The following is a 15372-nucleotide window of genomic DNA, read 5'->3' as shown; positions in this document are numbered from 1 at the left end:
GGACTAAAAATGTATCATTAGGCAGACTCCTAAACATTTCAGGATAATGCTCAAATAACTCACCCTTAAGAAACTGAGTAAAAATAAATTAATGTTAATTTATAAACACAGTTTCATTACTTAAGGATAAGGGGAGACCTTCATTTCCCTCCTGTTTATTACCAAGTTAGAAATTGTGTATCTTACCAGCATTTTGGAATGTGATGCAGCTGATCGTGGTGGAGGAAATGCATAATCTGCTGTTTCCAAATCTGGATGTATAACCTACAATTAAAGAAACAATTTTTCAGAAGTAACCACTCCTTGGGCAACATTTTCAAAACTTTTTCTTAAAAAAGAATCTACCACAAACACATCTCACATTAAATGCTACAGAGAGTTTGCAATATATTTAGTCCAATAACTGTCTCCATCAAGGAGAAAGAGCCAACAATCCTGACTATAGTGGGAAAGGCCCTATGAAGTAAAGCAATACCTGGCTAGCAAAGAATGATAAACCAACCATAAAACAAACCACTCTCCTTTTCCCGAGAACAGAAAGGAGAAATAAGGGAGACTTGGCTGGAGATGTATGACAAAGAACACAGTATAAACTATGAAGGAAACACCTATTTATCAGAAAACAGGTGAAGTTTTTTATTATGTACTCTGTTATGTACGCTCTCTATATATTATTTTATTATGTTCTCTCTTGATAGATAGATAGAGAGAGAGAACATTATATATATGTATAATCAGCAAGTTAGTATTTTCAATCAGAAACTCAATTATGGAAATATATTTAGCTACTGAAATTTAATCTCTGAACTGTAGAGGAAGAGAGAACAACGGCAGACAGTTTCACTAAATAGTTTTAAGCCATCTATGATCAGGAAATTAGACTTACTAAAGAGAGAGCCGTCTGAGTCTGATAGAGCAGAGGTTCTGGGAGCTGGGAAAGATGAATACATTCAGGAACTTTAATTGTACCACCATCCAGGTCTGCTATGATTACATCTAACTGAAAGACACAGAAAAATGCATAACAATTTACCAAATTGTATAACTTTTGTCCTGATGAATATGAACATGTACCCTGTTAGAATATTACAATTGCAACACTGAGCTGATCAGCTGCATGCCATGGTTTAACTATTGATTAGGTTGTGAAAAAACAGGATTTGGACAATTACTCAAATCCTGGATTGCCTCAACAAAATGCTGGTTATGCTGCCTTTGCTCCGTCTCAGAAGCCAGGATATGTACAAGGACAGCACCAGGAAGTAGCCACGATTAATCCAGCATGCTTCATTCCTACATCACATGAAAACACAGTTAAGACAAGCAGTGGTTAACAAACCAACTTCAAACCGTGGTTTCAGATCCTTGTTTGACAATGCCTAATTAATCATGCTTATGGGAGAAGCCTGCATTCAGACAATTCATACTTATTTAATTAAGCCATGGTTTCACATTATGTCTGATCTGAGCCACAGGCTCATTAGGTATTTTGGGAAAAGTCAAATTTCTGAGCTTCAGTTCTCCATCTGTAAAATGAAAATACATAACAAACTCCCTCACAAGATTGCAGTGAAGATCAAAAATATCACAAAGCTCATTTAAACTCATGGAAAATGATGTATTTAATTTTTCACATGTGATCAGCAAACATAATTCTTCAGAAATCTTCCCAGACCATCAAATGCTATCGCTAAACAATTATGTCAATTTTAGTAGTGTTTCATCAAAGCTTACTAAGGTTTAAAATCATCAGTTGTAGTTGAGAGGCCCCCAGAATTCAGACCACAGTAGGTTCAAACATCGTCCTTCAACTCCAATAATTTCAGTAAAATTAATTTTATGGGATTATTTAATACCTTTTGTATTATTTTAAATCCATTCTCTCTTTTATCCACATGCTTATTATAGGTTGCCTTATTATCAAATTATAAAGCTGGTATTAATATTTTGGACTCAGATATTGGTTTGTAGTTAGGGCTGCCAGGTCCCCCGGGAGGGTGGAGGTTGCCTCGCTCAAAGGGTCCCCAATCCTCCGGTTTGGAAATGGCTGGTGGGGGCAACCCCGCCCCAACATATCCGGTTCAGGTCGACATGCCCAACACAATGATGTCACCTGGAGGTGATGTCATCACGTTGGGCACGTCGCCAGCTGAAGCTCTAGCAATCTGCCTGAAAACTTTATGGTACCATAGAGTTTCCAGGCTGATTGCTAGAGTGTCAGCTGGCGACATGCTCAACGTGATGACGTCACTTCCAGGTGACATCATCGCGGTGTGCTCATGCACAAATGTCCTGGCCAGGGACCAACTCTCCCCCGCTTTTAACAGTAAGTAACTTGGCAACCCTATTTGTGGTACATTTTAAGAATTAATAAAAAAACAGGACATACTTACGAGTTCATGAATGTCATTATGGAAGACAGAATGCACGCCAATAATAAATGGTGTGGGCGAACTAAGAACTTCCAGCAGCTGTGCAGGGAGAATTGGAATGTACGGGTAACTGGGAAGAAGTGAAGCAAATAAATAAATAACTATATTTTATTACAGACGCATGTATTTATAAAGTAGCTTTGTGTGTGGTATACGCATCATATGCATATATGAAATGTTTTTAGAATTTGTTATTTAAACTTTAGTAACTAAGCCATGTTTATAGGACCAAGTTACCTCTATGGCTTGCACCCTCCCCCCCAAAAAAACTTGTTTATCTAAATATATTTTAATGTGACCTTTTCCAATGACAACTGAACACAATGATAGTATTCAGTATTTACAAGAAACCTCTGTTGTTCTTTATGTGTACAAATGCATCCTGTTGCTATGTTTATGCAATCCCTTTTCTCCTCCCCTTCTCTATCCCCCTTCCCTTTCCTTCTTGGTTTTGGGAGTCTTTAAACTCCAGAATTGCCCTGGTAAATGTGGGATTCTGGTCAAAACATAGTTTGTTTCCTTCTGCAAATTGGGATTCTAAACCATGCTTGAACTATAATTCATGAGGTAGAAAACATGGATCTGACCAGGCACCTGCATTCTAGCATCATGGAAAACTGAAGTTTGAAATCTTTAGAAGAAGGAAGGTTTCAATCACTGAATGACATCAGAAAGCAGCCAGTGCTTTAATAAAATATTTCAGCTACTTTGAAGTCTACTATCAAGACTGAAAACAATCCCCTTTGAGATTACTACTACTGTACATTGTTTTCACCTCTCTATTCTCTAAGGAGTTCAAGTAGATCCACTTGCTTCTTTACCACCACTCCTTTAGCCTTACAACTTAGAAATAGCCAGTGTGGTGCAATAATTAAAGTTTTTGCCTCAGATCATGGAGATATGGTTTCAAATTTGCATTCAGTAATGAAGTTCATCATCTGATGTTGGGCCAGTCATTCACTGTCAGCCTAACATGGGGTTGTTGTAACCAGGGGTCATTTCCTGCAGGAGTGCACAGGAGCGGAGCTCCGGCAGTAAGGAGCCCAGGGGGCGGGCACATGCAACAAGCCCCACCCCCTGCTCCAAGCAGCCCTCTGTTGGGCCACAAGGAGCAAGCAGCAGCCAGGTAAGTTGCAGAGCCCCCCCCCCCCGCCTTCAAGTACAAGCTCTCTCTCCTCTGTGAGGGCAGATCTGTGCGTCGATCGGCATGCCCCCCCCCCCCAATAGCTAGCAATCCATAACAGTCCAGTGGCGCCTGAGTGGTGGGTGTTGCCTTCAGTTGTCAGGGGGTGTGGCATATGCAAATAAGTTATGTAAATGAGCTCCTGCAGCTCTTTTTCTACAAAACGACCCCTGGTTGTAACAATAAATCTAAAGAAGGGAGGAACCATGTATATTATCATAAGCAACTTGGAGGAAGAGAGACATAAACTGTATATGTCATAGAAGGAGATTAGGCTGAAAGAAAGTGAATGACCCAAGGTCACCCAGGAATTTGAACTCAGGTCTCATTGGCATTCTAGCCACTGCAACATACCGGCTCTATCATTAAAGGTTAAATAAAATGCCCAATCTACAAGCATTTTTAGTTTAATCTAATACATTCTAAATTGTTTTTCCATGCATTTTTAAAAGATGTGTCTAAATTATACATAATCTGGGGTCACCTAATTTGAGACTAGAAACACTTTAATGAGTTAAAATAATCAAAGTCAAGACAGCTAGTTAATTATGTATTTTGTTAACTACCTAATATAGCATGTTTGAAAGAAAACTACATATTTGTTTAGAAAATTTAGGACATGTAGCAGTCATTTCAGTAATTCACCCTATTAAAAAGAAATCTAACAACATTAACTGATCCAATGAAGTTAGGTGCATTTGAATAAAACCTCTTAGAATCCCAGATGTGATCATGGATGTGACTGTACATATTCTGAGTGGATGCCATATGTGCACATGTTTAGTATGCCACAACCTGTCCCCATTCAGCTAGATTCCATTCCTAGCTTCCCCAGTGAGAAACTATTTCAAAACAAGGAATCTGCCTGGAATCCAGAATACGGGTAAGGACTGAAATCAGTGTATACACTCATTGTGAATGTCCTCAGGTTTGCCCAGGAGTGAGAAGAATCTAATTAAAAAATACAATATTCTTAATAGCCCTTCTTAGAGTTCAGTGCTCTAAAGGTTCACTTGTTACAACTCTGAAACTCTGGCTTCAATCCTGCAGATGGAAATCATTTTACCCATGGAAACGCTGTGCTGGATTCAAGAGCATGTTCTTTTTTATTCTGTACTCAGTTCTGACTTTTAGTTGAAAATATAACATTGAAGTGCTTTTTTCGCTGGTTACAAAATTAACAAGTGTGCTGACACATTTATTATCTTTTTTGGAATAATGTATTGGAAGGGATGTTTTTAGTTAGGATGGAAATTCAGGATTTTTGAATTTCAGTCACAACACTAAAACCTAAATGGAAATAGTTCTGTGCAAGTGTTCTTTGACTTGACCCTGGAAACTGAGTTGTTGAGAGCCACAACAGGATACCAAAACTAGATTTCCCTTAGGCATTTCCTCACATCAACCAAGCCTCATATGAAAACAAGTAACTTCATTTTAACATGACTTGGAGCTGCGGTGGCTCAAGTGGTTAAGACGCTGAACTGCAGGCTGTGGAAGGTCAGTAGTTCAGCAGTTCGAGACCCGAGTTGCCGTGTGACGGAGTGAGCTCCCGTCTCTAGTTCCAGCTCCTGCCAACCTAGCAGTTCAAAAGCAAGAAACTGCAAGTAGATAAATAGGTACCACTTCAGTAGGAAGGTAACAGTGTTCCGTGCGCCTTGGTGTTTAGTCATGCCAGCCACATGACCACGGAAACATCTTCGGTCAGCGCTGGCTCTTCGGCTTTGAAACGGAGATGAGCACCGCAACCCTAGAGTCGGATTCGACTGGCTTTCGAGCAAGGGAACCGTTACCTTTACCTGTCCAGTTCTATGGGCACACAGGGTACCCGGACCACTGGAATTTTGCTTCCCTAGTCTTGGCAGCCCTGTTTGGAAAAGAGGGAAAGCTGAACAATATATAGTAATTTTTTTTTAAATGAGAAAAAGCCTTGTATAAGCCTTGAGACAACAAATATGAAGAACAATGACAAATGTTAAAAATATGTATTTCAGTTTCAGAGTTTCACAAGAAGGCTTACCTGTATTTTAGGGGATACATTAGTGACTCTAGAGCTCTACAGGCATCGCTCAGTCTTTGGTAACTTGCAGAATGAAAAAGAACCTTATTTTCTGTAAGGACTGCACAGAACAGGCTCAGCACATTTTGAATCCCTTTGTTAAAAGAATAAGATATTTAAGTTATAAATGTACTGCTGGAAAAGAGAAAAAATAGATGAAATGATTCTTGGTCTCACTTTAGGAACACCTATGGTAAGAATACAACATGCTACATCTAGGGCATTTTCTCTTTTCTGTGACTGTCAGTTTTGTTTTGTTTTAAGTTGGCATACCACACTATGATTATTTTGCTATTTTCGGAATATTACCTTTATACCACTTTCAAGATATTTTATTCTATTTTCTTAACAGTGCTTAGCAGGGACCTCAAAAGTATTTTGTATAGGAACTTCTGCGTTGGGAGCTGGACATGTTATCAACCAGGTTTAATGTATGCAACGTTGCACAATGTATCTCAATACATCGGACTGGTATCATTGAGAAAATAATTCAAAATGCTCGCGCTACCCAAACTTATACATAATTTTTTTTGACTGAAAGTCATGAGTCTGAACTGAAGCCAGCATGAGGCATGTGAGAAACTGCAGAAGATTCGCTAACTGAAATATTTAACCAGCTCCTGCAAGAACTAATGATTCAGATACAAATAAAAATCGCAAAAGGTAATCTACTACAGCTATAGACCATATCCTTATGTGATCTAATGTACTGCTTATTACTACAGTCTTGTATCCTAAGGCACACTTCTGCCAGCACAAAACAAAGTTGCACTTACCTGCAACTATTGTTCACCAAGTATCTTCTGTGCAGGCACACATGGGGACTGCGCATGAGCAGGCCTGCCATCAGAGAGGTTTTTACGCTAAAAGCCTCTAGGGAACAGTGCACCGGAGCCAGAAACTTGTTCCACGTGCTCCTGCGCAGCAGTGCACCACCCTCAGTACCTCTTACATAGCCAAAGCCAGCGCATGCCAGCAAGGCAGGAGGGAGGGTATGTGTGCCTGCACAGAAGATACTCGATGAACAATAGTTACAGGTAAGTGCAACTTTGTTTTCATCACTGATCTTCTATGTAGTCCCACACGGATTCTAGCAAGCTACTCATCAGGTGGTGGGGCATGCTCTCCTCGCTTGAACAATGTATGAAATATTGCCTTTCCCACTTGAGCCTGCAGATCTAAAGTGTAGTGGCATATGAACGTGTCTGCTGATGACCAAGTAGCAGCATGGCAGATCTCTATCAGTGGTACTCCATTGAAGAAAGCTGCCGAAGAAGCTATAGCTCTCATAGAATGAGCATGAACAGGGCTATTTTGGGGCAAGAACGCACAGGAACGGAGTTCCGGCTGGCTCCCAAGTTGGCCACGCCCAGCAGGAACTCATTAGCATAATAGGCCACACCCAACAGCAGAAACTCATTAGGATTGGCTACATTAGGGGTGTGTGGCCTAACATGCAAAGGAGTTCCTGCTACAAAAAAAGCCCTGGGTTTTGTCAACAAACAAGGTAAACAGAATAACAAGCAAAAGGTGGGTGTGGCTGGATAACCACACTTCTGGTAACATGGGTGTGTGGCCTAATGTGCTAATGAGCTGTGCTGTCAGGGGTGTGGCCCAATATGCTAATGAGTTCCTGCTGTTGGGTGTGGCCTATTATGCTAATGAGTTCCTGCTGGGCTTTTTCTACAAAAAGAGCATGAATGTTTAGCGGGCAGAGCAACCTGGCAAAACCATAGCATTCCCTAATGATTGAGACAATCCACCAGGACAAAGTTTGAGATGAAGTCCTCTTTCCTCTATTAGGACCTGTCAGCCTCCGTGTTTAAGTTCCCAGGAATATGGATGGCCTGAATGGAAGCATTCACCTTCAGTGCTATGAACCAGGTCAGAGTAGTCTCCTGGCACAGACTCTTGGACTCTGTGCCCCCTTGCTTGTTTAAATAAAACACTGTTTGGACAAATGTGGACCAGTTCCACAGGGTATCTGAAAAACAGCTAAGGGCATAAAGAACAGCCCGCAACTCTAGCAGATTAATATGAAACTGTCTCTCATCTTCTGACCATGTATCCTTTGCAGACAATCCCTCACAGTGGGTGCCCCATCCCAAGAGTGAAGTGTCTGTAGTAAGGACGACTTCATGCTCAGGAACTCCAAAGGAAATGCCCTGGGATAAATTGTTTTAAGATAGCCACCACGACAAAGAATGGACAACAAGTCTGGGAACAGAAAATCTATGCCATTGGGTATGTAAACCTTCTCTACAACAGGACAGAAACCACAGCCAGTTTGGTGTACTGGTTATGAGTGGCAGACTCTTATCTGGAGTACCAGGTTTGATTCCCCAGTCCTCCACATACAGCCAGCTGGGTGACCTTGAATCAGTCACAGTTCTCTCAGAGCTGTTCACTCAAGAGCAGTTCTCTCAGAGCTCTCTCAGCCCCACCTACCCCACAGGGCATCTGTTGTGGGGAGAGGAAGGGAAGGAGATTGTAAGCTGCTCTGAGACTCTGAGTGAAGGGTGGGGTATAAATCCAACTCTTCTTCAGAGCTGTAGGGGCCGCATATAGAAGCCATATACCCCCAAAGTCAAAGGATTTTCCTAACTGATTGGAGCCGGTTCAATCTAAACTGTCTAACTAAAACAGAAATGACGTGCACTCTGCCAGGGGGCAAGAAACTATTTCCTGCTATGGAATCCAACGTGACCCCTATAAATTGTATCCTCTGGGATGGGACTAAATGTGACTTCTCCCAATTCACAAGGAGTCCCAATCTTTGGCAGGTCTCCAAAAACTAGGGAGCAATGCCTCAATAATTGTCCTCTGGAGTCAGCCTCCAACAGCCAATCATCCAAGAAAAGGGAATATATGGTAACCTTGCAAATGAAGGTAGGCAATCACTGGGGCTAAACACTTCGAAAATACCCTGGCTGCTGTGGCCAAACCAAAAGGCAAAATAGTGTACTGGAACACACACATCCCACAAGAAAAGAGTAGGAATTTACGGTGTTGAGGATGGATGGAAATGTGAAAGTAAGCATCTTTCAAGTCAATAAGGATAAACCAACAGTTGAACTTTAATAACTGTAAAATTGAAGGAATGGAAACCATGTAGAACTTTGGCTGCGGTCACACGGAGCATTAGCCACGCTACAAAGACGGGAAGCGTAGAGCTCCCGTGGCTAACCCGAGGCTTCCCGCCGAAGATGCGGCGTAAAAAACTAGTACCTCCGAAGTACTAGTTTCCGGAAACTGCGGGGCAAGGGCAGGCGTCTGATTGCGTTTCTGGTGGTAGTTCGTGGCATCCGGCGCCTGCCCATGTCCCGTCACTAAAAGTCCCCCCCCAAGTCTCCATGGGATGCGCACAAGCACCCAATGGCGCATGCACACACTTCGGTTTAAAAAAACACCAAACCCCGTTTGCCACGGTAGTGGCGCCTAGCCATTGCTGCTGTGATCGCACCGCGCCGCTTCTTTGCCACGCCGCAGGATTGTCGTGTGATCGGCACCTCCCCCCGAACGACGGGACATCAGCGGGACGTGTGATCCGGCGGCCGCACGTTAGTTTGCTCCGGGGCAAACAGCCACGCTCCCCCCCCCACATTTTCCAGCCTGTGTGACCGGGGCCTAAGATGCACAAAGAAAAAAAATTCAAACTTCTGAGGTCCAGAATGGATCTAATCCCCCCCCGCCGCCTGAATTGGGATGGGCCCGCTTGTGATAACTCCAATGACTTAGCTGTCTGCTTGTTTTTCTTTATCAGGGAAAGCCAGGGGTCATTTGGGGGGGGACGCGGGGGGACACCATCCCCCCGGGTGAGGTGCGGGAGGGCGGGGCCTGGAGCTCCCTGCTGGTGCCCGCTGGAGGTCGCCGCCGGCTGTGGGGAGGACACACTTCCGGTGATGTCAGGGGGTGTGGCATATGCTAATGAGTTATGCTAATGAGTCCCCCTAGCTCTTTTTCTACGAAATGACCCCTGGGGAAAGCATTTCTTCAGTCCCAGTAGAAAAAAGTGTCAAACCCTCGAAAGGCAAGTCCTCAATCTTGTGCTTGGTCTCTACGGACAATGCTGTTGATCTTAAGCAAGAGTGGAGTCTCAGTAAGATAGAACTTAACATGGTGCGTGCCACAGAATTCGCGGAATGCTGACCTGCATTAATCTGCTGCTTCAAGAGTTTCAAGGCAGACAGGAGCACATTGTTGAGACACAGATTTACGTTTGTCCTTATCCTTAGACTTGTTTTTTTCCATCTAAGCTGGTGGCTTGGAAGAGGTGCAATGAGCTGGAGGGGAGTGCGACCTGGATTGGACTTGTTGCAACAGGGATCCAGGAGGGGGAGCTGAACGTGTCGATTCTGAGGACGTGGCAATGGGTAATTTTTCTGGGGCTGACTTGGATGACAGCTCCGAAGCTTTGAGGGCTTTCTCCCACAATGTTGCTTTAAGTTTTGATGCCCTATCCCCCCGAGCTTTGGGGATGAAGTGCTGGCACACCTTACATGTGGGAAGATTGTGCCCTTCACCCCACAACAGGTGCATTTTTTGGAAAGGGCTTTCTGAGCCATAGTACAAACTCAGAAGCCAGAACAACCCCAAAGAACCAGGGTCCTAGAGACTCCAAAAATGCAACCTTCTCCTTCAGAAGCAAAAGAGGAACAAAGGCTGTGGTCACATGGAGCATTAGCCACGCTACAGAGATGGAAGATAGGCAGATTTTCCGGGCGCGATCACACCACAACATCTGGGAAGCGTAGAGCTCCCATGGCTATCCCGAGGCTTCCTGCCGAAGATGCAATGTAAAAAACTAGTACCTCTGAGGTACTAGTTTCCGGAAACCGCGGGCCGAGGGCGCGCGTCTGATCGCGTTCCTGGTGGACTTATGTGGCATCCAGCTCCCAGCTCCGCAGGTTGCGCAACAGCGCCCAACAGCGCATGCGCACAAAGAGCGATTGCTAGTGCGATCGCGCAGCGCGGCTTCTATGCCGCGCTGCAGGATACCTGTCTGGTTGGCATCTCCCCCCTAACCACGGGATCTCGACCGGGACGTGTGCTCGGGCAGCTGCGCATTAGTTTCCTCTGGGCCAATTAGCCACGCCTCCCCCCCGCGATATCCAGCACGTGTGACCGGGGCCTAAGAGTGGAGGCACCGCTGCACGGAAACACGTGGTCCCTGGGCGGGAACAAGTTTCTGGGTCTGGCATGCAGGGTCCTCTGGGGGTTTTTAGCTGTAAGAAACCTCTCTGATGGCAGGTCTGCTCATGCACAGTTCCCATGTGGGACTGCACAGAAGATCAATGATGAACACCATTTCTATTCTCTTTGTATCAGTTACTGTGGAGCACAGGCAGCATGATGCCATTGCAGTCATCATACCTGTGGGCTTCCTAGAAGCGCTGACTGGCCATTGTGTGAACAGAATGCTGTACTTGACGGGCCTTTTGTCCAATCTAGCAGAGCTTTTATGTTCGTAATCTTTCAAATTTCAGTATTTTATCTACTAAGAAGAAAAGATTTTGGATTTTAATTCTACTAATTATCACTTTAAACAATCGCATTACATTGATCAATATATTCCAACATCTAATCCAGTCAAAGCATTTGGTTTTATGAAGAACAAGGGGGAATCACAAAGAATTGCAGGGGGCATCTCCTTCCCCCCCCACTATCTCTTCTTTTCCTTACCTGGCATCCCCATAGCCTCTTCCCTCTTCTTCCCACCCACTACTTGCATGATGGGGAGCCTGGGCTTGCAGTGGGCACCTCACCCCTGTATTCACCTTTTCGCACTTTCCCGCTTCTTGGTAACTCCCATATTGTCCTGCTTCTCTGTTTCCTTTTCTCCTTCCCACCCTCCAACATACCTTTTATCTGCTCCCCCTTTCACCTATATTTATTACTTGTGTACCTCATTTATATCCGGCCTATCTCTGGAATGGAGACCCAAAGCAGGTTCCATCATTCACCTCTCCTCCATTTTATCCTCACAACAACCCTGTGAGGTAAGTTAGGCTGAGTGTGTGTGACTGACCCAAGGTCATCAAGTGAGTTTCCATGGCAGAGTGAGGATTCAAACCTTGGTCTTCCAGATCCTAGTCTGAAACTATAACCAGTGTGCTACACCGGCTTATGTGAAGTGGCTGCTATTGAGTGGTACTGAGGAGCCAGATCTGGGCGTCTCATGCAAGTTGCATGTTAGAAAGACACCTGATAGTTGCTCTTGTGTCTTCTTTCAAAGGCCGAAACAGCCTTGAAAAGGGCCTACTCCCCCTTTTTTTACTGACAGAAAAGAAGGCTTGAAAACTAGCAATACTGTTGTAGTTGACTAGCAATGGCCACTGAAGGCATTTGTTTCTTAAAGTTACAGTTACTCCTATCAGTTAAGGGTTAACCCCCCAATGTATTTTTAATTATTTTTTTAGATTTCAGATTTTTCTCCAAACATGGGCTTTTCTCGTGTTTGTAGAAAGCTGTCTTGCTCATCTATAGTGCCCCATTTTCCAGATTTAAATACCCATAGATGGGGCCATGTTAAGAATTAGATATACATTATTTTCAAGTAAAAATGCTTGATCAGTAGATTATCCCAATAGATGAAAGTGATCAAGAAGGTAAAATCATAATTGTTAGTTCCCCTTCCCAGTCATTTCTATGTCTCCTTCCAGCCATTTTTAAGGTCTGCTTATGAATGAAACAGCAATATCTTGTTTCACTCAGCATAACATAGGATGCAACATTGTATTTTAATAGTTTTTATATTTGAGTGTAATCTATTATAGTGATGACACTTTCCCTGATTTGTAGATGTAAGCAGAAACAATCACAGTCCTTCCAGTGGATGGAGAGCTTATATCTACATTGCATTCACTACTCAAATCACCTTCAGAGAGCAACATACTATAGCACTCTAGGGAATTATGTAAACAAAAGCTGTCTCCTTGACTGCCTTGGTCAAATTACATTGAACTGAGTGATGAAAGGTAGATTTTAGGTTGATTGCACCCCTTTGTTTGAGAATAACCACAACTTTATTACGTAGCAGCACATGCTAGTGTTGAAATTACTAAGTGGCTGGAAGAGAACTATTAAGGACAGAGTTCTGGAAATCCACTCTTGCCAGCAGCAAATTCTATCCCCACTTCTAGCAACCAGCCCTACCTGTAAATCTGCCAAACTCCAGGTAAGGTCTGGAGTTCCAACATTACAATTGATCTCCAGGCTACAGTGATTATTCCCTTGGAGAAAACGGCAGCTTTGGAGGGCAGACTCTGTGGCATCACTTCCCTGCTGAGATTTGTTCCCTTCCCCAAACTCCACCCTCCTAAGGCACTACCTATGAATATTCAGGAATGTCCCAAGCCACAGTTGCCACCCATGCCTGATTGATAAACCCAGCACAAGATCCCCTTCCCAGTAGAGTTTTGCAGGAGATGGCACCAGCAGTAAGGCACTGATGGTGCTTCCCAGGGCTTTTTTTGTAGAAAAAGCCCAGCAGGAACTAATTAGCATAATAAGGCATACCCAACAGCAGAAACTCATTAGCATATTAGGCCACACCCCTGATAGTACAGCTGTCAGGCTGCGTCTGGAGGATGGGGACGATTGGGTCGTGGGTTCGGTCCAGCGGGATATCTTAAGAAGCTTTTCAGCCCCGGTTCCCCTCAGAGATGCCGTTTGAGAGTTTAAACATACTCTCTTTCAGCCATGTGAGCCGGTAGACGAGCACGAGTTACATCACTCCTCTCCATCTTCCTCGCAGACTCCACACTCTCCTCCTCCCTGGGTACACCTGGTGACTTTTTTATTTACTTCTTTCAAATCACACCTTGAGCCCACCACCCAATTCTTAAAGTGACTCCACCAACAGACTAGCTTCTCTTCCGGATTCTCAGGGAAGCTTGGTTTCCCACCCTTCTTTCCATCTGTCAAAACGTTGCCGACGGGCCCAATCACCTCCGCGGCCACGCTTTCCCCCTTTTGAGGCCCTGTCTCCCCGTTGAGGTCTAAGGGCCAATATCCCCGCATCCCCAGGGAAAGATCGGGGTCCGTCTTCCCTGTTTCCCCTTGAGCAATGGGGATAGCTTCCTGAGTAGTCGGGAGGAGGCTGAGAGCGACCTCCTGACAACAGCTCATTAGCATATTAGGCCATACCCCCATGTTACCAGAAGTGTGGTCATCCAGCCATACCCACCTTTCCCTTCTTATTCTGTTTACCTTGTTTGTTGTCAAAACCCAGGGGTTTTTTTTGTAGCAGGAACTCCTTTGCATGTTAGGCCACACACCCCTGATGTAGCCAATTCCAATGAGTGTCTGCTGTTGGGTGTGACCTGTTATGCTAATGAGCTCCTGCTGGGCGTGGCCAACTCAGGAGCCAGCCGGAACTCCGTTCCTGTGCGTTCCTGCCCAAAAATAGCCCTGGTGCTTCCCGCAAAAACCTAGCATGCAAGGGAGGGGAAAATATCATCCTTTTGCTTTAAAGTCTATCTTTGCGCTGGGACAGAGCCTTCTGTGAGAGATGCAAATAGCAGAGAGTAAGCCAAGCAAAATTAGTATATTTCCACTTGAGAAAATTGGCGTTGCCTGCTGGCTTAGAATACCTTTTTTTTCCAGAATGTCCCATTTTTTGCAATAGCTTCCATAATGACACTCTTTTGGAACGGATATGGAAATGCAATAATTATACAGTGCTTATATACAGTGAGATACGAACCTTCCAAACATTCTTTATTTTCCCCCCTATAAGTTTTATAGCTCTGAAGACAGTCTCATGATATATAGAATACTACAAGTAGCCTCCACCATAATTTAGTGTTGCTGTTTCTATGAGTAAGCACTTTTCTACCTGTAGGAATTTGTTCTTGGAAACAAGCAAATGTGTTCCATACGGTTCTCATTTAAACAAATGAAAAACTTGAGTGTATGATTTCAGCAGTACAAGATCTGGAGTTCATCAGTTCTGCCTTCATCATTAGGTGATATTGGAGGGAAACAAATTACTGTTTAAAAGCCAACACTTTATACAAATCCATACAGAATGTGCAACTCAAGTAGACCTCATAGAGACAAACACTGTACATTTAAAGAAGAGCAAGGTATTTTTCAAGATACTAAATCAGGGTGATGATGACGACGACGACGACGATGATTTCTGAATCGCCCAATCCCTGAATACACAGGGCTCTGGATGATTTACAACAGGTTAAAAACATACAAAAAATACATATTAAAATCAGCAGATCAATCATTCCCAATTTGATAATCTCCAGATGGCATCAATAATTCATCTGGACATCTTTGGGGCCAGGGATCACCAGCAGGTTGTTCTCAGCAGAGCATAACGCTCTCCCAGGACATACCATAGGAGACGGTCCCAGAGATATGCAGTTACCAGACCGCTTGAGGCCTTAAAGATCAATTCCAACACCTTGAGTGCCATGGAATTCACTGCCACAGGAGGTGGCGGCAGTTACAAGCATGGACAGGTTCAAGAGGGAATTAGATAAGCACAAAGGGTGGGGCCTGCGATACTCGCGGGGGGGGGGAGGCAGAGGAAGCAGCAGGAGGTACGTTGGTTCCCCGTCTCCTCCACCCCCCCTGGCTTCCCCCCGGCTCTCCCACCCCTGGCTCCTCACCGTTCCCCCAGCCCCGAAGCGAGGTTCCCCCCCGGCCCCGGCGCGAGTGACATGACTTACTGACGGCGG

The 15372-nt window shown here is 44.2% G+C and overlaps 1 protein-coding gene across 1 annotated transcript in view; it reads right to left on the bottom strand.

Annotated features, from left to right (window-relative positions):
* SBF2 (SET binding factor 2) overlaps positions 1 to 15372 on the bottom strand; it is a 339576-nt gene that overhangs the window by 127532 nt on the left and 196672 nt on the right. Inside the window, exons 7-10 of the mRNA XM_015426108.1 lie at positions 5636 to 5768; positions 2394 to 2502; positions 887 to 1000; positions 187 to 264 (exon numbers count right to left, since the gene is read on the bottom strand). Of these exons, the coding sequence (XP_015281594.1) occupies positions 187 to 264; positions 887 to 1000; positions 2394 to 2502; positions 5636 to 5768 (434 nt within the window). The remainder of the gene's footprint in view (positions 1 to 186; positions 265 to 886; positions 1001 to 2393; positions 2503 to 5635; positions 5769 to 15372) is intronic.

Source organism: Gekko japonicus, unplaced genomic scaffold, assembly GCF_001447785.1.
Source record: "Gekko japonicus isolate JY-2015 unplaced genomic scaffold, Gekko_japonicus_V1.1 scaffold143, whole genome shotgun sequence".
Classification (NCBI taxonomy): Eukaryota; Metazoa; Chordata; class Lepidosauria; order Squamata; family Gekkonidae; genus Gekko; species Gekko japonicus.
The sequence above is the reverse complement of the archived record's forward strand: the minus strand, read 5'-3'. Positions and strand labels throughout refer to the sequence as shown.